Source organism: Anomaloglossus baeobatrachus, chromosome 4, assembly GCF_048569485.1.
Source record: "Anomaloglossus baeobatrachus isolate aAnoBae1 chromosome 4, aAnoBae1.hap1, whole genome shotgun sequence".
Lineage (NCBI taxonomy): Eukaryota > Metazoa > Chordata > Amphibia > Anura > Aromobatidae > Anomaloglossus > Anomaloglossus baeobatrachus.
Window position 1 is genome coordinate 522,692,839 of NC_134356.1, and position 25,288 is coordinate 522,718,126.

The 25,288-nt window shown below is 43.7% G+C and overlaps 1 protein-coding gene across 1 annotated transcript in view; it reads left to right on the forward strand.

Moving 5' to 3' along the window:
* The window catches only part of FURIN (furin, paired basic amino acid cleaving enzyme), a 267,831-nt gene that overhangs the window by 152,370 nt on the left and 90,173 nt on the right, over window positions 1–25,288 (forward strand). The window contains exon 4 of the mRNA XM_075345887.1: window positions 15,024–15,119. Coding sequence (XP_075202002.1) covers window positions 15,024–15,119 — 96 coding nt within the window. The remainder of the gene's footprint in view (window positions 1–15,023; window positions 15,120–25,288) is intronic.

The window sequence follows — 25,288 nt, forward strand, 5'->3', positions numbered from 1 at the left end:
ATAATATACCGTATATATTTAGTGTATTACATATTTACAATGTATTATTTTTTTGTGTTCTAAAGTTGTATCCAATAAATATAATTTGTTTTATCTAAATATCTTGATTATTGTATCATAAAAATAATTAAATATCTAATGTTCACATTGTACTACAATACATTTTTCACTTAAATATAAGCATTATACTAAATGTTATTTAGTAAAATATTCAGCACATTCTGCATTGCACTACTGTCCCCAATTTATTATATATTTTAAGAGTCTGAGTCTGTGCATTTTATACCGACTCTGACTCCGACTCCACCAAAATGAGCTTCGACTCCGACTCAGACTCCACAGCCCTGCACATTAGATGGCTGTCGGCTGGTTGTGCCATACACATTAGACGGCTGTCGGCTGGTTGTGCCATACACATTAGATGGCTGTCGGCTGGTTGTGCCATACACGTTAGATGGCTGTCGGCTGGTTGTGCCATACACGTTAGATGGCTGTCGGCTGGTTGTGCCATACACGTTAGATGGCTGTCGGCTGGTTGTGCCATACACGTTAGATGGCTGTCGGCTGGTTGTGCCATACACGCTAGATGGCTGTCGGCTGGTTGGGCCATACACGTTAGATGGCTGTCGGCTGGTTGGGCCATACACGTTAGATGGCTGTCGGCTAGTTGTTTGGCCAGCCATATCATGGCCGGCGCTCTCATGAACAGGAGCGCGCTTTCAGCTGAGCATTCCTGTGTTCTCTATAAAATAGCCTCTGCCAGACATGGCTAGCAGCAGCTTACCTCAAGGAGAACAAAAGGTTTGTCAGTCCAAGACATGCCAGATCCTTTAACTTCCTAACAGTCGTCTGTGTATAGCAGGGGTGGGCAATTCATTTTCCCATGGGGCCGCATGAGAAATTGGGATGGTTTTAGAGGGCCGGACTAATATAATTAACGAAGTTTTACCCAATACTGTATATAGCATATATACTATCCCTTCATATACAAACAGTAAGTTACGGACTGTGTGACCCCTCGTCACACATGTCCGTTTTTTCTCCGGCAGCACAGGTGTCACACGGACCGCACACTGATGTGATCTGTGTGACATCAGTGTGACAAGTACCAGAGAAAACACGGGTCTTTTTAATAAAAAGATTTTCTATATTTTCCTTTCTCCAGCGCTGCTGTCTCTGGCTCTGCTGCCTCCCGCTCCTTATCGCCGGTAATTATACTCACTGAATATTCACTGCAGTGAGCAGCTGGAAGCAGGGACAGCGCTGGGGACCGCATCGCTGGGTGAGTATACAGGTGTGTGTGTGTGTGTGTGTGTGTGTGTGTGTGTGTTGAGAACCTGGAAGCCGGAGCATCTCGGGGACTCGTCACTGTTCCCAATGAACTCTGATGAACCCATGAAGCTGTAGCGTGGGTGTCGCAGGGTGGTCATCAGAGTTCATTGGAAACTCTGATGACCTCCTGGATGTCACTGTGCTTGGAGAATACTCACCTGTCCCTGCGGTGATGTCCTCAATGGTGCGGTGCCCGGCGCTGTCACCGCGATGCTCCGGCTTCCAGGTCCTGAGTGCGGTGAATAATCAATGAATGAGCGGTGGTCAGGAGTGGGAGGCAGCAGAGCCGAATAAAGCAGGTAAATATGGAAAATCTTTTTATTTCACAGACTCGTGTTTTCTCCGGTACCTGTCACATGTATGCAAACAGGTACCGGAGAAACGCAATCAGGCCCTGTAATGGCAGTATGGCGCTGCAGGGAGGGAGCGCGTGGTACCCGATGTAACTCCAGTACCACTCGCAGTTACGGGCTTTTCTCTGCGCTGATTCTAGGTACCAGACCCACTCTACACACACACACACACACACACACACACACACACACACACACACACACACACATATATACATACATATACATACATATACATACACATACATACACATACATACACATACATACACATACATACACATACATACACATACATACATACACACACACACACACTATATACATATATACACAAACAATCCCCATATACTACATCACTACACCCCCATATACACGTGTAATATACATCACTACACCCCCATATACACCTGTAAATATACATCACTACACCCCCATAGACACCTGTAATATACATCACTACACCCCCATATACACCTGTAATATACATCACTACATCCACATATACATCACTAGACCCCTATATTCTACACCTGTAAAACTACATTCCCATATACTACATCACTACACCCAAATATTACTCACCAGTTACCCCCCCCTCCCCTCCACTCCCCCCATTGTCCCCTCAGGTTACTAGTCACCACTCACCTTTCCCTCCTCAGGCACCTCTGTACGGTCTCCTGCTGACATCCTTCTTCTCTTGTACGGCTGCCCGCTGAGCTGCTTCCTCTCTCCATAGAGGCCCCGGCTGGTGCAGCTTCTTCTCCTGCCGGGCGGGAACTTTTCAAATGACACACACACGCGCGCCGTACTGACGACATCAGGGCGTGCATGTGTGTCACAGAGAAAGTGCCAGCAGGCAACAGAGGACAGATTCCTGCATTCCGCTGCTGCACTGTGCGGCGCTGCAGGACCTGTCCTTTGTTCCCTGCACGCTGGCACGCAGCGTGTGATGAGGGCAATCTGACCACGGGCCTCCCGGAGCCTGGAGCTCCGGACAACAGGTCAGATTGCCCTCATCACTGACCGGCCAGCAAGGACACCCTGAGCCAGGCTGGCCGGTCACAGAGAGTAGGCGGGCCGGATGTGGCCCGCGGGCCGCCCCTTGCCCAGGTCTGGTGTTTAGGATGCTTTAAGCTCCCAAAGCTAACAATTAACATTACATAGAAAGTAATAAAATATCTAAAGTATTATTCAAGGTTTACCTCTGATGACTTCTTAAAGATTGTCTTAAGTTGCTTTCAAAACTGTTAAAGGGAATATGTGACCAGTTTTTTTGTGTATGAGCTAATACCACCACCTTACTTGGCCTCTGTGCTGTATTCTAAAAAGTTGTATATTATGTCCAGACCCCCCTGTAAATCCCCCAAAACACCTTTTTGAAGTAGCTCCTGCGCTGTATGCAAATTAGACCAGGCTGATGGACGTCATTGCAGCGACTTATATCCCTCCTCTCCTCTGTGAATTGCCATCCTCCCCCTCCCGATGTGATTGATGTGGATGACATGGCCTGCGTCCTCCACATAGCCAAATGAAATCTCGCACCTGCGCTTTGCTTCGTGGTTCATGCAGGTGCACTATGCTCTGCCCTACTGCGGGCCGAGCATGAAAACTAACTGTGCATGCGTCGGAACTGCTGTTTCCGGTGGTAGGGAATATAACTATGGGTGAAATGGTTCCGGTAAGCAGGAGCCGAAAAATACATGTTCTGACGCATGTGCTGTTGACTTTCAGGCTCTGTGCGTAGCAAGGCAATGCAAGGTGCGCCTGCAGGAACCGGGGACGGCCCTGCAAAGGTGTGTGATTTCGTTTGGCGTTGTGAATGGCGCAGGAAATGTCATCCACATCAATCATATGGTTAGGGTGGTAATTCATAGCGGAGAGGAGGGACAGGAGCTGCTGCAATGACGCCCATCGGACCGGTCAGATTTGAATACAGCACTGGAGCTATTCAAAAGGTTTTTGGGGGGATATACAGGGGGGCCAAGAATTAAAGGGATTCTCTTCTTCCCCAAAATTCAAGTTAAACCACTTACACCGTCATATACGGGACTTGGCCTCTATAAAAATCATTCCTGTAGTAAATATTTCCCTACTTCAGATGTACATAAAATATATCTATATATACAGAAATGAGGACCCCTTTGTGCGCTTTTGACATGGCCAAGGGCTCCATGCAACATGCTCCCCCCTCGTCTTGAAACCTCTGCACCATTCCTTAGCTTGATTGACCATACTGGCTTGCCCATGGTGACCGCTGTCTGAATTGGATTCCTGGCCCTCATACACACACGCACTCACACAATGTTTGCATCGGTCGCCCGTTGCGGTGTCATCCTGTGTGCAGTCAGCGGCCACTACAGACTGGAGACTGATGAAGTTGCGCCCTCTCTGATACCGATTCGATTAAGGCTGCACTCTTTCTGGACAAGCGAACGTTGTCAATCAAGTCTGGAGAGTGAGGGGCGAACCGGTGTACTGAGCCCTTAGACTTGCCAAGGGGGTACCACAGACCCCTGATTTACATATGTAATAAAACTGTTTTTATGTAAAACCAAAGTATAAAAAAATGACACTTGTAGAGGCCAAGTTCCCCTTATATAAGTGGATTAATCTGTGTTTGGGGGAGACTGCCTCCCTTTATAATGGAGCTGCAGTTTTTGCAATGCTGGTGGATTCGGGACTTCAGCCGCACAAATTGATAAATTGAGAAGTCCCTTTAATTTGTAGGAACATAGATCTCATTCTGGGAGATGAACAGGCTATGATTGAAATTACCAGCGTAATGTGCTTTAATATCCAGCTATAATATATAGTCTTGGCAATACATTACCCTAATGGCCAAGCTGACGATTTTCTTCTTGCCTGTTTAAATCTTTTGGGTTTTATGGCATAAACTCCTATGTGTTTGGAGGCTGGGAATCATGGAGGGTTTGAATGCTTCCTTTTGATTAGGATGTGAAGGAGATTGGAGTGTCATCTGTCACTTTAGTGTCTATAAAGCAAATGACTCTTCTAACAAACGTACTTTGTCTGATCCCCTCACGCACACTTGAGTCATTGCGCGCCTGATGAAAACGTAATGGCCTTTCAAATGTGGCTTTAATTTTGGAAGTTTATCATAGTCTGTTTTGCTGAGCTCGGCAGTGAAAGGCTCATCTGATCATCACAAGTGTGAGTTGGCCGGCGGGCGCTGGGGTGAGTGGGCAGCTTCTGTCTCAAGGAATCCAGAAGCTGTGGGGTAAAGTGAAGCTTTGTGCCAGGTATTGTCTAACTCCAAGTTCAGGGTTCTTCATGATCCTCTGGGATTCCTGCTACTAAAAGATTTTTTTTAAGTATGTCTGTGGCAGTTACAAAGTATTTATTTTGTCTCAGTAAGGCTACTTTCACACATCCGGTTTGAGCTGTGCGGCTCAATCCGGCTGTGACACCTATGCAACGGATACGGTGAAAACACCGCATCCTTTGCATAAGTTTTTACATGCGGCCGGTTCGTTTTTTTCCGGTTGCGGCATGCTACTGAGCATGCGCAGTGGAAGAAACCGCATGCGGCGGCCGGATGCGTTTTTTTCCGCATCGCGCAGCATCCGGTGTCCATAGGCATGCATTGAAAAATGCGCCACAGCGGCCGGATGCGGCGCGATGCGTTTTTTTTGCCGGAGCAAAAAACGTTGCAGGCAACGTTCCATCCGGCCGCGGCATCGGCTAAATCTGCCGCATGCGGCAAAAACCGGACCGAACGCAAGCCCATGCGGCACAATACGGCACTAATGTAAGTCTATGCAAAAAAAACGCAACCGGCGGCAAAAAAAAAACGGTTGCGGTTTTTCTGCAGAGCGCCGTATTGTGCCGCAGAGCAAAAACCGGATGTGTGAAAGCGGCCTAATGCTCAGTAGTCTGTAATTTGTATTCATGCATAACAAAAATAAGGTTTACATGCTCTGAGATAGACTTGAGCTTTATACAAAGCATTTAAAGGGAATCTGTCAGCAGGTTTCTGCTACCCCATCTGAGAGCAACATAAGGGCAGAGACCCTGATTGCAGCGATGTGTCACTTACTGGGCTGATTGTTGCCATTTTGATAAAATCACTCTTCTCTGCTACAGATCTATCAATTATTTTGAATGTGGTGCTCTGTAACTCCGCCCACACCACTGATTGGCTGGCTGTTTTCTGCCCATATACAGTGTACACAAAACTGCCAATCAGTAGTGGGGGCGGGGTTATACAGAACTCATGAACATAAATGACTAAATATAAGCAGGTTTATTAGTCCCCTACTGATAATCTCCTGCTGATAAAACATGGATTTTATCAAAAGTACAGCAAGCAGCCTAGTAAGTGACACTGCTGGAATCAGGGTCTCTTTTCCTACATTATGCTGCTCTCTGATTGGGTCACAGATTCCTTTTAATCAGACCACGACACCATAGCAGCATAAACCAGTGATTTGACTTATTGTATGCACTGTATCTAATCTGCAGTCACAGCCCTGCCCTTATAGAACTGAGCTAAATAGCGACTTCAGACGATAACCCCCAACAGAGCCGCCATCTAATGTAAACAGAGCTTTAGTCTGATGTGTGCGGACACCTAAAATCACTACCCATCTCAGACTAAAGGGTGCTTTACACGCTGTGACATTGCTAGCGATGTCGTGCGCGATAGCACCCACCTCCTTCGTTGGTGCGACATTTGGTGATTGCTGCCGTAGCGAACAATATCGCTACGGCAGCGTCACACACACATACCTTTTCAGCGATGTCGCTGTGACCGCCTAACAATCCCTCCTTCAAGGGGGAGGTGCGTTCGGCGTCATAGTGACGTCACTGCGGCGTTACTAAGCAGCTTCCCAATAGCAGAGGAGGGACGGAGATGAGCGGGACGTAACATCCCGCCCACTTTCTCCTTACCTGCGTCCACCGGCAATGAGTAAGGAAGATGTTCAGTGTTCCTGCAGTGTCACACGGAGCGATGTGTGACGCCGCAGGAATGACGAACAACCAGCGGCATGCACCACCAACGATATTATGAAAAGGAACGACGTGGCAACGATCAATGATTTTTGCCTCTTTTGCAATCGTTGATCGTCGCTCCTAGGTGTCACACGCTGCAGTGTCGCTAACTGCGCCGGATGTGCGTCACTAACGTGACCCCGACGATATATCGTTAGCGATGTCGCAGCATGTAAAGCCCCCTTAATGGCATTTTCATTCACCTCTTTCAGCGGAAAGTAGTGCATGCATCATCGTCGCTCTTCGATCATATTGAACCAGATTTCCATAAATCTGAAATGTTCACTTTTTTATGATTTCAATATTTTTTTTTTTAGGTTTTCAAATTTTGTAAATAAAAGTTAGCACAAAAACTAAATAAAACTCGTTGTCTAGCGTTACATCCTGCTATATCAAACACAAATAATATAGACATATACAATAAAAGAAATGAACAAGTAATAAAATATTAAAATAATGGAACAACATCTTTAGGATTTCAGCAGATCCCACGTTTTAATATCTTTCCGCCAATAAATCCGATGTTTTGTGGACACCTTCTACCACCCGCTGCTGTGAAATGTACGTGGGATTATCCGATCTGGATTGATGGCTTTTCTGGATGGTTTTCAATGCGAAGGGTTAATGCTAGTTTAAAAGCAATAAAGCTACGGGATCATGTGCAGAATGCATTTTACCTGGCTCAGATTGCACATTTCCTTTTTGTATCTGTTCACTTCTAGAATCTAGTTTTGCTTTACTAATAATTTCCCGAGAGGCTTTCTGCTTGGAAACCATCATCATCCTCCGGGAAGCTCGTGGATGAAGGGGCTGCGGTGTGCTGGAATTTATTAACAATCTGTTATTTTAGCCTCTCTTACTTGTAGGCGGCTTGTATGTTTTTTGCAGATGCAGACTCTAAGCTTGTGTTTTTCTGTGCAAGCATGGCTAATTGAACATGTTTGTCGTGTGTGTATAATCCATAGTACATATGCACATTCACGAAGAAAACCAGTAACATGAAAGCTTTGCATCTGTAATGTAAAGATTTTCTTTTGAAATAAAGCGGTTTCGTACATTTTCCGCATCGTTTCCATGGTAATGAACATTTTCCATTTTGATCTATGAATCAAAATTCTGATGACACTTGGATATTCTTTGTTTTGTGTTATATCGGAGTGGACATTGTATTTCACATTCCAGTTAAAGTGCCTTGGTTGGGTCTCCTTTGTGAACATCTTAGTATAGCATAGAGTTCAGGGATATTTTATTTTTAATGATTTGATTCGATATTTTCATAAACAAGAAGTTGATCCAGGCTAGTCACCTTCGTCCGACATTCATTGTCCGAGTACAGACCACAATACCCAGACTGCCCGTGCGTCTTCCGACCTAAACTCAACAGCCTCTTAGACATATAAAGTATGCAAAACACAAACAAAAGGATATAGCAGCACCCTGTAGGTGCCAAGACATATGCACACATATAATATATGAAATGTAAACTGCATTAATGCTATATAGAATATACTTAGAAAAATGAAGATTCTTTGCTCTAAAATTGTGTGCCCATCAACCGCGGAAAGGTGACCTTTCTTTGATTGGACTTTTTCCTGGTGTTATGAGGTTATTGCGCTCAGGTCAGAAAACCCACAATCAAAACTCAAACTGTGAATGTCGTATGTCTGAAGCTGGCCGAAATTGTTGCTAGGTCTCATGGACAAAGTTTGTGTTCTTCTACCCTGTCCCACAAAGTGATTTCACTGTTCCTGTATGACAATTCAATAGAAGAAAATGAGTGAGACCCAGGACTCGGGCTTTTTCAGACCTGGTGTCACCATTTATGAAATGACAAGAACAGGGGCTCCTAGGTTGCCCTCAGACTCTAGATCCTGCTCTGTCTCTTATCTCAGAGGTAGGCTTTATGTTAGCCAGGTCTGAGCCCCCAGTGTGACCCTGACTCCTGTCTGAGCCCTGATATAACTTCCCCCTCTCCCCAGCCCTTGGGGTGGCAGAAACACGGTAACAAAACCCCACAGAAACAACATGGACAAGGGGGAATGAAAACTCGTACACACTACACTCAAACACAAAGGAGAGACAATATGTGTACACGGGAATAAAGAAAAAGGAAGGATGTGGCACAACAGTGTAACTTCCACACCACCCAAAATAGCAACTACAGATCACCATGAACTGGATCACTAGTAAGACCGGAAGCGCTGAAGCTACACTAAAGATATTATTGTTGCATACTGGAAAAAAACAGTACCTTAAATAGGGAGGAGACAGCTGTAACCACTTAGTAACCTGAGCTCCTAGTTCCTGTTCACCAGTCTGCAGGAATTAACCCCTGCAGAGCTGAAGACCACTGAATCTGAATCAGCCAACGCCCAGCTCTAGCTGAACAATGCTGAAGCATCACATTGCTTGTCAGACTCTAGAGATTCCATTGCCACCAAGTGCATGCAGAGACCAACATCGCATGACACCTGGCTTTTTACATATGCGGTCTACTGAATCAAAGCCTAAAAAACTTTATAACCCTTTAAACTATCCTGCTCTAATGGGGTTGTTTGATAGATCTAACAGCCACTTTGAAGGGTTTGTTTTTGTACAAATTTAGCACCGAAATCCGTCACCCATTGATTTAAATGAGAAATTCATGCCCTGGTAAAACTGCGCACGTGATCACCTATGAGGTGTATTCTGCATTGAAGCCTGCGGAACAAAACCCAAATGGTTACAGTGTTTTTACATCCTCTATATGAACCTTTGTTAAGATTTGATGCGACATATAAATGCAGTTGGTCGTTTCACCACATAACACAGGACACACTTGATAAAATCTCATCAAAGTTCTCCCGACTCGAGCATTGAGAAAAATTTACTGACCAAGCTGCCAGACACAGATGAGCTGGTAAAGTTAGTGCCTTCATTTCTCTTCTTCATTGCGGGTTCTTTCATTCAAATGACTGTATAAATGGAAGTAGTATATCTGCACCCCTCACAAGGAGCAGAGCGTTTTATCTTCATGCAAGTGGATGGGTCCCTTTCCTCCATAATGCAGCATTTGGGAGACAAGTAAGTGAGTGAGTGTCCTATAACTTAGCAGCTTTTATGTAGTAAGGATTTGGACGTTTCGCATGACCCCACGACTATTAATTGTGTGCAAGGACATATTAGTTGTGCCCGCAATAGGGGTTGTTCACTACTTAGACATCCCATTCTCAATCATTATGATTGTCCCTGTGAAAATGACAACACTTTTCTATTTCTTCCCTCCGGTGTCGCCACCAGCAGTGTCTGGACTCGCTCTCCCTGGGGGGCTCATGTTATGTTGCTGTGTCACAAGACCCCTGCGCCCAATTAGCACTGGCTTCACTGTCACCACCTTAGGACAAATTGAACATCAAGAGGAAGTTGGCTGCAGCTGGGTTCTCCCTTCCTATTGGTAATAGATACTTCTGAAGGCTGTGATAGAGAAGCCAGCACTGATTGGGCGCAGAGCACATGTGACGTAGCAACATCACGTGAGCCCCCCAGGAGAGCGAGTGCTGACACCACTGAAATGCCGCTGGCACTCTGGGTGAGTGTGGTATTTTAACAGGGGCAAAAGAGGTGATTGAAAAGGGGCTGTCAGATTAGTCAACAACCCCTTTAAGTTTATTAGACAGCATGAAAATAAGCAAGTTTGCAATTGACTTGCTTTTTAATCTGTTTCATTATCTTGCAATGAGGGCTTTATCTAAAAGCCCCATCACACACAACGAAATCGCTAACGAGATTGTTGTTGAGTCAGTTTCTGTGAGGTAGCAAAGATCTCTCCAGCGAGCTCGTTATGTGTGACACCTACCAGCGATCAGGCCCCTGCTGTGAGATCGCTAGTCGTTGCCGAATGGTCCAGACCATTTTCTTTTAAGGCGATGTCCTGCTGGGCAGGACACATCGCTGTGTTTGACGCCTACCAACGACCTCCTAACACGGTCCCAACGCCCGCCGAGATCGTTATACAGGTTGCTGATCATTACTGCGTCGTTGGTAAGATCTGACTGTGTGACATCTCACCAGCGACCTCCCATTGACTTACCAGCGATCCTTATCAGGACGTATCGTTGTCGGGATCGCTGGTAAGTCGTTGTGTGTGACTGGGCCTTTAGTGTATAGCTTGTTGCCAAGCAGATCAACTATCAGAGCCTGGCCAAGTATGCACATTCCAGGCTTGACAGTTAACTCCTGAGATCTCAGTCAGCTCTCTCAAGCCCATTGATGTCTATACAACAGTTAGCTGCTCAGCTTCCTCCCACACCCTGTTAGCTCCTGATGTGTTATTATTCTTGCGAAATCACCAGCTTTGGCCTCCACTGCAGTTACCAGAGCAATTCTCCTAAGGTTGGGGTCACATTAGCATATGGCATCCGATGTGAAAGCAATGGATGCGACATGCTAATGACTCTTAGCTACTGCTCTGCTGCGAACATGAGCTAAGTGTCATGTGACTGTGATCTGTCTTTCGATCGGATCACAACTGTGGAGGAAAGGGAGGGATTGAGCTCATCTCCTCCATTGTAAGCCTGTGCGTATATCACACTGCACTTGGATAACATCCGAGTGCAGTCCAACGTTTCTCTCGCACCCACAGACTTGTATGGGTGCGAGTGACACGGCTCTCGCAGACAATCGCAGCATGCTGTGATTTTTTTTCCCCTCAGTCTTATTAGGGCTGAGGAAAAATTCTCACAGATCTGAGCTGTAACATTGTCTTAAATTGGGCCGAGTGCAATCCGAGATTTTCTCGAATTGCACTCTTGCGAGTCATACGCCAATGTGACTCTGCCCTAATCATGACTCTCACTTTCCTGAGCCATGTTCTTGTTGAAATGCACGGTTATCTGTATATGTAAATATAGCAGTCATAGTATAATCTTCAGAACAAGCAATGACCCTATAGAGTGTCAGAGTAAACGGAGCAAAAATACAAGGCTACTGGACCACATTTGTCATAAGGGGTTGTGCATCCCCTCCCCCACTTCCCCAAAAACATGAAAGGGAAAGGATGTGTAGCAGGAAACTGCCGAACACACAAATTGAGAATTAGGATTTTTCTCAAGAAATTTCTTGAGTCTGAAAGATTAGCGCACCTGCGGTCAAAAACCGCACCAATAACGCACAGAAAAACACATGCGTTTTTACCGCATTTTTGTGTGTTTTTGATGCGCTTTTGGTACGTTTTTCCGCAGGTTGGTCCCTGATGTATTTTACCATTATCTATGGAAAGAAACGCAGTTAGCTGCAGAAAAGAAGTGACATGCACATTTTTTTTCTCAAGAAATTCTGCAGAAAGAATGTTCTTGAGAAAAAAACGCAGTGTGCGCACAGCTAATTTTTTCCATAGGTTTTGCTGGGGAATGTCTGCAGGGTTTTTAAAAGCAATATCTGACAGTATTCAACCTGAAAGAACTATATCGTATTTAAGGGTTATTCTAATCTTCAGTTTGTGATTGTATTAAAAGATCGTTCTGTCTGTTCATAAGATCTCCATACATTTAACTAAAGTAACCTTTAATAATGGGATACTCCTACAGAAAAGTGATTGACACATTAACAGCACTTACAAGTAATATGATGCTGTGTAAAAAGTGCTGTCATTTTTCTTTCATAAATCAATAGTATTCATGAAAATAAGTAACTTTGTAATATTTCTTAAAGACAAATCTGCTTCTTTGTCCTTCAGAATTGATCGGACACTATCAAAATTCTCAATTCTGAGGTAAAATCTGTATTCAGTGAAGACTTTCCCATTACTGAGATAGAAGATGGCAGTTGGTACTGACGGGATTCTATGGAGATGGGAGCATGAAGAGGAGCTCTGTCTCTAGCTCCTCCCTCGGCCTCTAGCTCCTCCCTCGCCCTCTAGCTCCTCCCTCGCCCTCTAGCTTCTCCCTCGCCCTCTAGCTTCTCCCTCGGCCTCCTAGCTTCTCCCTCGGCCTCCTAGCTTCTCCCTCGGCCTCCTAGCTTCTCCCTCGGCCTCCTAGCTTCTCCCTCGGCCTGCTAGCTTCTCCCTCGTCCTCTAGCTCCTCCCTCGGCCTTTAGCTCCTCCCTCTACCCCTTTTTATAGAATCTGTAGCACGTCTCTACTCCTCTCTCAGTAATGTGACCATCTGTTTTCACTGAATACAGCTTTTACCCAAAATTTGAGCATGAATGAGAGAAGTCCAGGGAAGAAAAAAGCAGATTTCTCTGATGAGAGATATTGCAAAGTTTCTATTTTCCATGTGTGCTATCGATTTATGAAATAAATATTAAGACAGGTTTTAAGACGCCTGTCACCGCCATATGGAAGATTGCTGGCTTGTGACGCAATAGCTGCAACTTTAAGCTTGGATACGTGTTTCTAGATATGCCATAGTTTATATTGTGATCCTTTGATATATTCTTGTGTTTGGTTATTAGAATATTTTTTTTTAAAGTCTTTGTGATGAGCAGAGTCTGTGGCGCACACATCCCAGAATCGGGCATCTAAATATTATGGCGCTGGTTTGCCCCTTTTCAAGGAACGCTTTCTCCTGGTTTTATAGCACTCCAGCATATTCTGCCACACGGGCAGTTGTGTGGATAAGAATTGATGCGGGCTGGTTTACAATTTATAATCATTCCAGAGATACTTGATGAGCTTGCGGTCAGGCCCTGTGCCAGGGTTGCTCCACATGAAACCTTGTCTTTATAGACCTTGCATTGTGTAATAAGGTTTTGTCGTGCAGAAACAGGTAAAGTATTGTTGGAAGGCTACAATTCCAGAGACTGTTATTATTAGCTGAGCTCTTATGATTTACATCCAATGGGCCCATACAAGTCTCCCAGACCAACCATCTAATCCTCTGACTTGGTAACGATAGGGAAATCTTTTTGCATGGTATATTTTTCAGATTGATTAATTGTCCAGCATTCTTTTACTGTAGCGGTCCAGCTACAAAATGGACATTTCAGCCAACCAGGTAGTTTGTGAAGTGAATGAGTCCTGGCTCTGCCTTTGGTTCAGTGTAAAGCTCTGATTTGTGCCCGGTTCCTTGAGGGGGGAGAGAAGTGGACTCTCCGATCACCGCCCTACCTTGAGCTGGTTCATTTGCAGAATTCCTTAAAGGCCCCGTCACACACAACGAGATCGCAGTTTCTGTGACGCAGCAACGATCTTGCCAGCGATCTCGTTATGTGTGACACCTACCAGCGATCAGGCCCCTGCTGTGAGATCGCTAGTCGTTGCTGAATAGTCCGGACCATTTTCTTCAAAGGTGATGTCCTGCTGGGCATGACGCATCGATGTGTTTGACGCTGTGTGACAGGGTCCCAATGACTGCCGAGATCGTTATACAGGTCGCTTCTGCGACCTGTATCGTTACTATGTCGTTGGTAAGGTCTGACTGTGTAACATCTCACCAGCGATCCCTATCAGGACGTATCGTTGTCGGGATCGCTGGTAAGTCGTTGTGTGTGTGACTGGGCCTTAAGGTGTGATCTGAGGTTGGGAAGACAGGCATTGCCGGCCGGGGGAAAGCCTCATGATCAGTGGTCTCGGCAAAGTGCTGTTTTGAGGCTCTTGATGGTAAGGGATGTTGTATGTTTAATTAGTGGCCAGACTGCTTGGGGATCAGACTTGCTGAGAACTTTGTACAGAACATATCGAGCTGAGGCGGCCAAAATTGTTGCTCAAATCTTGCCCAAATGATTTGGCGAGTTCAAGCTTAAAATGTAAAAACTCGTCAGAATGTCTTAAGAGTTCCAAAAACTTTCAAGGCCACGGGGAGTTAAAATTCCCCGAGTACAGACGTCTACTCAGCCCGTGTTTGCTGATAAGGCATTTTCTGAATTTGATGGAACTTTTTTTTTTTTTCTTTTTTTTGCTACTAAAGGGAGTGATTCTAGAAATCTGTGCAAATCAATAAAGGGCTACATTTGTGTAGTTTGAACAAAGCCCTAAAACTATAAAGCCCTTTATCTGTGCGGAGTGGAGTTATTGAATTTTTCAGAGCACATCTAATGATGAGTATATTGCTCTTTTGAGGAGCTTTCATTGAGTGTTGCTTTATCTTTTTAGTATTCTTCTGTCTCACCAAACCCTTTTGTTTTTATGATTTTTTTTTTTGTCTAGTGGCTTTTAATACCTTTTATGTAGACTGCTTAAAAGACACGCATTAGGATAAGCTTGTCTAAAGGTGCCAATATTTCTGAAAGGAATATATTCTCAATAAAACAACCTGAACTTTTCCTTGAAAAACCTCCACAGTGACTTTATATGAAGACCCCAAGTTTACGCTGCCCTTATGTTCTTCTCTCTCACTTTTTCAGGTGCACTGGACAGAACAGCAGGTGGCAAAGAAAAGAAGGAAAAGAGATATTTTCACGGAGCCCACAGACCCCAAGTTTTTCATGCAGTGGTATTTGGTAAGTCCGTGAAAAATGTATCCTATATTATGATCTTAAAGCAAATTTCTCTGTAAATGTTTTTCCGCATTCTCCTAAAAATACACATTGTACAGTAGTCTCCCTGCAGCGAGGAATGCCGTGTGATGCTTTGTACTGGTGACGATTGCATGAGAATTGCTTTCTCCAGAATTCCTCTTCTTCTGTAGCACATGCACGCGATGTAAAGTGCTGTGCGCTACCTGTCTGCTTGTGAGATGGAGGAAAAGAAGAAAGGTTGTCACTTGTCAGGCCTTCCCTTACTACTCAAGCTCCTCTAAGCGGTGAATACTAAAAACGACAAGAATGGGACATTAGTGACTACATTACTGTACAAACCAAAATGCATAGTCATGCACACCTGTATTTTTGCATCCCGTTTTGTATTTATGTAAATGTTTGACGAGTTGTCACACACACATCCCCTGTCCACGTCCCCTATAATGGCTTGTCATAGTTTGTCTTTGGTAAAAATATAGATTAGTAATCTTAAGGTCACGTGAATGTCATATGTAAAGTGTTAGCGTGCTACATTGGATGCTGTATAAGCCATCTATTGAGAGTATGAGACTCAATATGGGTATTTGTTCTATATATTATTGGCTTTCTATTTTTCATCTGTTTACACTGATAGAATATGACTCTTGATCATTCATGTGTATAAGGGGCCTACATTTGGAATTTTTTGGGGTTTTTTTTAGAATGATATTACTTACATAGGCGAATATTCCCTTATCAGGATTTGTTTTCCCTGTAAAGGGGAAGAAAATGGCAAGAAAATCGTGAATGAGCGTTTTTAAAAACACTTATTTCATGATTATCTTGTGGTGTAAACAGGCTGCTGATTACCCCATGAATGTGCAAAACACTGCGTGATCTGGTGAAATGTTCTTTTATGCAGCATAAAAGATCATCGTTCTCGCTGGTGCATCGTCCTGGGCAAAAGGACTCTCACTACTGAAACCAATGGCAGCCTGTGCGCACTGAGTGATCTAGTGTAGAACATCGTTTACTTTGATTTTCCGGTGTATACGAGGATTCAAATGATCGCCAACCATTAAGATTACCAATCGGCAGTCATATAGTGCCACTGGGCTATATGTATAAACTGACCCTTGATCTATATCAGAAGACTCGTACAGGCATTCTTTTATATATCTTCTTATCTTTTGTACATACAATGACATAGATGGGTTCAACATTTTGCCTTCTTTAAAAGGGTTGTATACTTCAAGGACAACCCCCTCCTGATTGCATGTTTCCGCCAGGTTAAAAAAGCTTCTACTCCCCTCCCATGCTGGTACTCACATTCCCGGGGCTCTTGTGATAATGTGTCATCAGTCGAGCCCCAAGTCCCACCGGCAGCTTCTGACTTTCCACCTTCAGAGGCAGCAGCGATTGCACTCCCTTCCAGTTCACAAACTCATTTGTCCAAAGGAAAAGAAACAGAAGCCAGTGGTGATTGTATTCGGGGCACCCATCACGTCATAGTCATGTGAGCTTCGGGAATGGGAGCCCAGTCACCGCTGGAATGGTGTCAGCACAGGAGGTGAGTATAAGCTTTTTTTTTTTTTTTTTTTTTTTTTTTTTTTTAAATTTTACCTGTTGGAAATATGTAGAATTAGAAAAGATTGTCGTAGAAGTTGACAACCGCTTTAAAAAAAAAAAGTACCCATTGGCTACATCATGGCACACTGGCTGCAGAGCTGAATAAAACATATTATTTTATTTCAGCTCTATTATTGGGATTGTAGCCTATGAATACTAGGTGAAAGGGGGCATTAGCAGTGATGAATGTCTTGGGACATGCTGCACTTTTCCCCCTACATGACGTTGACGAATCATAAGCAGGAGTTGTCGTACAGGATACAACTGAATACTCAGGAGGTCAGAGATCATGTAGGAGGACTGTGTGTTAATATATGTATTGAACAGGAAAAGCGTGTTCCAAGCATTTCTTGGGGCATGTTCTTCCCCCTCCCCCATGCATGACATTTTGACATTTCCATCATGCAGTGGGAAGAAAATTACGCCCCCAGAGAAAAATCTCTGGTAATGCTACTTTGGTCATAGCATAAATTTAAAATCAAAACTTTACAAGTAAATATCACTGCAACGGAGATAAGAAATTAATATATAAAATCTATATTTTATTCAGCTCTGCACCCACTTTACCATGATGTGGCCTGTTTTTCATGCTCTAATTGGTGGAGTCCTCTTTAAAGTGTAACTGTTTCAGGAAAACTTGCAGTAGAATATCGTCCCTTAGCTCCTCCTTCTTCCTCTTCTCTCCATAGAACCTTAGAAGCACCAACTGTTGTCTCCTATCTCAATAATGGGGAAAACTGTATTCACTGAATACAGATTTTACCTATAAATTGGGAGTAAAAGATCAATCCAAAAGGAGAAAGCAGCAGATATATACAGTACAGACCAAAAGTTTGGACACACCTTCTCATTCAAAGAGTTTTCTTTATTTTCATGACTGACTCTGAAAGTTGTTGACTCACATTGAAGGCATCAAAACTATGAATTAAAACATGTGGAATGAAATACTTAAAAAAATTGTGAAACAACTGAAAATATGAAAATAAAGGTGTAGCGGTCAGATAGGAGCGCTAGGGAACAGGAAGACAGGGAGGATTTTAAATTACAAACCTTTTATTTAGTTTAAAAACCCTCTAATGGCCACTACGCGTTTCAACAGCTGATTGCTGTCTTCATCAGGTGATTTAGAGGGTGAACACGTGGAAGTGACATATATAGCTGAGAAAACATGACAATTGGGTGGTGTGCCTGATCATGATTAGAACCAAAATAAACTATTGAACCACCCAATTGTCATGTTTTCTCAGCTCACACCACTATCTGACCACTACTCCGTTATTTTCACATACATTATCCCCTTGAGGGATTAACTGCAGGAGCAGCTCTGGGAGCGGCGCGTTTTTACAACAATTACCAGGACCCACGGTTGCTGTGACACCAGGTTGCTCTAACTGCATAGGACTTGCGATGACGCACTTCCGGGTGCTCACGGTCACATGACCAACCCGGAAGGACTCACTCCAGTCTGTTCCCTGGGATTTCAGACAGCTCCAGGCATCAGCGAGACCCCGTGGACCCTTTACGGCAACAACCGGGGTTGTGCATGGGTGCACAACGATTTGAGGTGAGCAGCCTCCGGGCAATACCATAATCCCCCCTCACCACCGGGTGCTACTCAGCGCATCTCCCGCTCTCCTTTGTTACTTACAACTGAAAATATGTCTTATATTCTAGGTTCTTCAAAGTAGCCACCTTTTATATTTGATTACTGCTTTGCACAATCTTGGCATTCTCTTGATGAGCTTCAAGAGGTAGTCACCGGAAATAGTTTTCACTTCACAGGTGTGCCCTGTCGGGTTTAATAAGTGGGATTTCTTGCCTTATAAATGGGTTTAGGACCATCAGTTGTGTTGTGCAGAAGTCTGGTGGATACACAGCTGATAGTCCTACTGAATAGACTGTTAGAATTTGTATTATGGCAAGAAAAAAGCAGCTAAGTAAAGAAAAACGAGTGGCCATCATTTCTTTATGAAATGAAGGTCAGTCAGTCCGAAATATTGGGAAAACTTTGTAGTGTTTGATGGTTTTTGCCACTGCACTTGGGGACACTTTCAAAGAAACTGGCTCACATATGGACTGCCCCAGGAAAAGAAGACCAAGAGACCTCTGCTGCGGAGGATAAGTTTATCCGAGTCACCAGCCTCAGAAATCTCAGGTTAACAGCAGCTCAGATTAGAGACCAGATTAATGCCACACAGAGTTCTAGCAGCAGACACATCTCTAGAACAACTGTTAAAAGGAGACTTTGTGCAGCAGGCCTTCATGGTAAAATAGCTGCTAGGAAACCACTGCTAAGGACAGGCAACAAGCAGAAGAGACTTGTTTGGGCTAAAGAACACAAGGAATGGATATTAGACCAGTGCAAATCTGTGCTTTGGTCTGATGAGTCCAAATTTGAGATCTTTGGATCCAACCACTGTGTCTTTGTGCAACGCAGAAAATGTGAACGGATGGACTCTACATGCCTGGTTCCCACCGTGAAGCATGGAGCAGGAGGTGTGATGGTGTGGGGGTGCTTTGCTGCTGACACTGTTGGGGATTTATTCAAAATTGAAGGCATACTCAACCAGCATGGATACCACAGCATCTTGCAGCCGCATGCTATTCCATCCGGTTTGTGTTTAGTTGGCTATCATTTATTTTTCAACAGGACAATGACCTCAAACACACCTCCAGGCTGTGTAAGGGCTATTTGACAAAGAAGGAGAGTGATGGGGTGCTACGCCAGATAACCTGGCCTCCACAGTCACCAGACCTGAACCCAATCGAGATAGTTTGGGGTGAGCTGGACCTCAGAGTGAAGGCAAAATGGCCAACAAGTGCTAAGCATCTCTGGGAACTCCTTCAAGACTGTTGGAAAACCATTTCTGGCGACTACCTCTTGAAGCTCATCAAGGGAATGCCAAGAGTGTGCAAAGCAGTAATCAAAGCAAAAGGTGGCTACTTTGAAGAACTTAGAATATAAGACCTATTTTCTGTTGTTTCACACTTTTTTGTTAAATATTTCATTCCACATGTGTTAATTCATAGTTTTGATGCCTTCAATGTGAATCTACAATTTTCAGATTCATGAAAATAAAGAAAACTCCTTGAATGAGAAGGTGTGTCCAAACTTTTGATCTGTACTGTAGATCAAAGGTTCTGATTTTTCTTGATTAATATTGATTTATATAAGAATTACAATGATGGTTACTCTTTTTAAAGCTTATTATAACTGTAGTTCTTTAGGACCACATAATATTTTTTATAGGCCTCTAAAATGATACCAAAAATATAATAAAGACTATCGCACACTTGAAGAAAGAAGTAAAAAGAGGGTTGTGGTTTTTCAATGCTTTTAATGGAGCAAAACAGAAAAAATTCCAAGGAGTACTAATCCTAACATTGATGTTTCAACCTATGATAGGTCTTCCTCAAAGGATTTTTATCTGTGTATATACCAAAATATACAGTGTCCAAAACAATTGCACAATAATACAAAAGGTATACAAATTATGCATGTACAAAATCAAAGTATCAGTACATCAACAGGTACATTAAGAAAAGCGTCTGAAATGTTTCCACCATATGACATGTAATTTCAGATGCTTTTCTTAATGTACCTGTTTATGTACTGATATTTTGATTTTGTACATGCATAATTTGTATACCTCTTGTATTAGGCTATGTGCCCACGTTGCGTTCTGTCCCTGCAGAAATTTCTGCAGCGATTTGAACAGCACACGTGCGCTTCAAATCGCTGCAGAAACAGTCTATAATGAAAAGCCGACTTCATGCGTTCTGAATGCAGCCTCTTCCATAGACAGAGCGGGGGCTGCATCCAAAGCGCATGAAAGCAGTGACATGTTGCTTTTTAGAACGCAGCGATTTCGCAGTAGCCGAAGCGCTGCGTTCTAATGCGCCACTAGGGCATGGATTATGCACAATCTTCATAGATTATGCCGGGGACGCAGGACGCATGCAGTTACGCTGCAGTGCAATACGCAGCATAACTGCATGAAAATATGCTACGTGGGCATTGCCTTATTGTGCAATTGTTTGTGACACTGTTTATTTTGGTATATACACAGATAAAAAATCTTTGAGGAAGACCTATCATAGGTTGAAACAAAAATGTTAGGATTAGTACTACTTGCAATTTTTTCTGTTTTGCACCATTAAAAGCATTGAAAAACCACAACCCTCTTTTTACTTCTTTATTAATTCTATTATCCTGCAGATATAGGGTTAATCGGAAAGTTAATAGTGTCCTAAAGCTGTGCGGCCGTTGCATTGAAAGCCCGACTACTGGGATGAAACAAACTTTATTCCTCCCAGCAGCTTCTGGCTGATAGTCACTCATAGACGCGTGGTCGGGGCAGTTTCTGTCACAGCACAGTACATAGTGAGCAGCTGCTGTAACTATACCCCGACACTGACTGACAGCGTGTCTATGACTGAAAGCCAGGGGCTGTTGGCAGAAATAAAGCTAATTTGCTTCTGGCTGCCAGAATCTCAGTGCAGGGGCCGGCAGCATCAGAACACTATTAACCTGCAGATTAACCCCATGTCTGTTAGTTAATAGTGTCCTAAAGCTGTGTGGCCACTGCACTGGAAGCTTGGCTACTGGGATGAAAATAACTGTATTCCTCCCAGCAGCCTCTGGCTGTCAGTCATAGAAGCTTGGCCAGCCCAGCCTCCGTGACCGCACAGTACATAGTGAGCAGCGGTTGTAACTACTCCCTGACACTGACTGAAAGCCAGAGACTGTTGGCAGAAATGAAGAGATTATTTTTCCCTGGAGCCAGGCTCTGTGTGGCGGTCGGGCAGCATCAAAACACTTATTAGCCTGCAGATTAACCCCATGTCTGCTGGTTAATGGCATTTGTGGACGTGACAAGTTCCCTTTAAGTATAGTGTACAAGTTGATGAAAATCTCTGATCCCTTATGTCTCAACAAGTTAATTTGTCGCCTCGACCAGAGCGTCTGAGTTATGTGCCCTGACCTACAATTTCTAGCAAAGTAGCAGGAATTTAACTCTCAGAGGTTGAACTCTAAACCCAGTAGGCATCTTTATAATTTGTGTAAAGTCTCCAAACCACTGACTTTGCACTTGTGCTGCCAAAAATATCGCTTTTGAGAAATCTGCTTATCCCCTTAGAGATGCCAGAGCCATTGAATGCATTTTATTATTTTTTTTTTGTTTTAAGTTTTTCCCATTAAAATTAAATTGCGCTTTGTGCCTTCTCCTTGGTGATTACTATACCAACATTGTAAGCGGTCCTGGGAGAGCCGAAAACATCTGGCTCGCAGAGACGTCGGGTTAAATTAGGTTAAAGGAACTGCAAGGTTAAAAAAAGAAGAAATGTTACCGCTACATATACTAGTGCCGCCTATTTATAGGCCGCCAGTATTTCTTCATCTTTGATGCCCATCTTAAATACTAATGTTTACGGATTTCACATCTTTGGCTAGTGAATGGTGGTGATCTCATATACGCACTCACTGCTATAGAGCTTGATGTTTACTGTTCTTACTTTTCCATAAAAAATTGGTGGTTTTGTTGAACTTAATATTTTTAGAAACATATTTTTTTTTTTATAATTGTGCACAATTTTAAAATGTGATAATTTCCTAACATAAGAGGTCCGTGACTCAAGGGGACGTGGTGCTTTGTTCTAATTCACGCTTCGTAAATTGGGGGATGAATTTTTAGCTTGCTTGCTCAGCAGGTTTTCTCCTATCAAGACATACATTCGTATTAAAGATACTATTATCTTAATGTTCAAGATGACTCCCTCCAGCAGTAATGGGATTAAAGTATGAACAGCCTCTGTGATGGGCATGGCATGTTTTTAATCGATATTGCTGACATGGTGGAGTTTTCCTCCTCCTCCTTTAACCTTGGAAATTAGAAAATATAATCATTAGTGCGGCGTTCCTCACATACTGTACAGCGCTTCTGTCAACCATTAATGGAGGATCTTGTGACAAAACCAGTCCGTCGCCCCCCTTATGTGGCACAGTCTCTATTCTATTAGCCACGTGCTCCTCCATCACTAGTCATTTTACAGGTCAGTTTGGGAGGAAAGCTGTACTTACAAGAGAAGGTGGCCAACCCCTTTAATTGTACATCATTTTTAAAGACCATTTTGCTTTTAGTGTTCAAATAATGTTTAAACGGAACCAATCACCAGGATTTTCATTTGTAACCTAAATCCAGTGCTATACTGGCACTATCAGGCTGATTCTATACATACCTCTAGTGGTCAGCTCGGATGTTTAGGTTTTGAAATCCAACAAAGTAAAGTTTATAAAATTAGCTGCTTGTTGAGTGACAGCAGCTGAGGATCAGATAATATATTATTAGTTATCCCCTCCCCCTGTTAGACTTAGCATAAGTATTATACAAACTATTCACTTTGCATCTTGCAGGACCTGTGTGAGGTCATACCCATGTGACCTGGTATCCAGCTTTGTTGGCTGAGGCCCTGCCCCTTCTAGTCACATGGGTATGACCTCAGACAGGTCCTGAAACAGACAAAGTGAATTGTTTATATACTTATGCTAATTCTAACAGGGGGAGGGGATAACTATGAATATATTATGAGCCTCAGCTGCTGTCACTCAATAAGCAGCTAATTTTATAAACTTTACTTTCTTGGATTTCAAAACCTAAATATCTGAGCTGACCACTACAGGTATGTATAGAAAATAATTAAGCAAACACTCCAAAGAGCGCAACGTATAAATATGTGGGGACAATATGGTAAGAGCCCCCACAAATGGCACAAACTCAATGACATATTATGTATGCAAGAGAACCAAGAGTTTTTTTTGTGCAAAAATAGACAATTTTATTACATACAGAAGGTGAACAATCATAAAATCACATAAAATCCATTATTCGCAGGACCAGAAGCTGGGATATACACCACATTAGGGCTTAATTTCAGACAATGATAGTATAATATAATATAATAATGCACCCATTCCAGTGCATGAGTGAAATACACTTAATTCCAGTATCAACATGTCAGAATTGAATATCCCTCAAAATCCCATCATATAAGGGCAACTGCCATACTAACATTGGTATATCTACCGGTCAGTGGTGGGGTGGTATAACCAGGCCTGGTCACGGTAAAGACCTCACGGAAAGAGCGACGTACGTTTCGAAGAGACGATATTTTAAAATCTTCATCAGGGTGGAGGTATTCTGACCGTCCATCCCAGAGCTCCGATTTTTAAATGTGCGCGCTATAGCGCCAGCCGGAAGCTCACATGCGGCGCATGCGCCGGCCCGCAGGCAAGTCCCGCGAGACCGCCGCCGTCACGTCATAGTCGCGCATGCGCGGGAGCACGTACGCGTCTCCATGACTCCCGCACAGGCACGAGACGGCCAGACGGCGGCGATCAGGCAGGGACGAGCACGCGAGCCGGCGCACGCGCACAGGAACCTCCGGATCTCGCTAAAAGCGTGATGGAATATATATAATATCATGATGCAGGTATACCGAGTTCACAGGTGTAAAAAAGGGACCAAAGTGTCCAGGATCAAGATCCACTTCATCTCGCACTGTGCGAGACGTTTCCTGATGTCACCACCCCTGATTCCTCCCATTATGGCATCAATGCCCCTAACTTTAAGTTTGGAAGGATCACAGGCGTGGTGAGATCTAAAGTGTCGTGGTAATGTTTTTAAGACACTAGGATCTACCTCTGATTTTGCCGCAGCAATATCTCTGACGTGCTCCCTGACCCTAATGCGGAGCTCACGAGAAGTGAGTCCCACATAGGTCAGGGGGCACGTGCAAGTAGCAAAATATATCACGTGAGTAGTGCCACACGTGATATATTGTTTAATTTGGAAATTCCTTGATGCCATAATGGGAGGAATCAGGGGTGGTGACATCAGGAAACGTCTCGCACAGTGCGAGACGAAGTGGATCGTGACCCTGGACACTTTGGTCCCCAAAGGTCTCAATGAGGCCGTTAGTTATTCTCCCTTTCTGTAATATCGGGACAGACGCTCAAATATATGGGAATTGACACAGCCCTGTGGATAACCTCTACAGGGATTGATAATTAGTGGATGTCTCCTTTGTCTCACTTGATTGTTGTGGTACCGCTGCTGTCTTCTAACCACCTATGATCGTATCACTTTTTTATTCTTTTAATTTTTTATCCATTTTGCCCGCCTTTTCCAGAGTTTTCATTTCACATCTTTTGTGATTGCAGGACAATATCCAAAAATTACTATTGGTGGAAGTGTGACAGAATGCCCACATGGACTATTAAAGATATGAAAAGATGTTCCCTGCGAAATGTGATATAAACAGTGTCATTATGTCTGTCATCTCTTTACACCTGTGAACTCTGTATACCTGCATCATGATATTATATATATTCCATCACGCTTTTAGCGAGATCCGGGGGTTCCTGTGCGCGTGCGCCGGCTCGCGTGCTCGTCCCTGCCTGATCGCCGTCTGGCCGTCTCGTGCCTGTGCGGGAGTCATGGAGACGCGTCCGTGCTCCCGCGCATGCGCGACTATGACGTGAC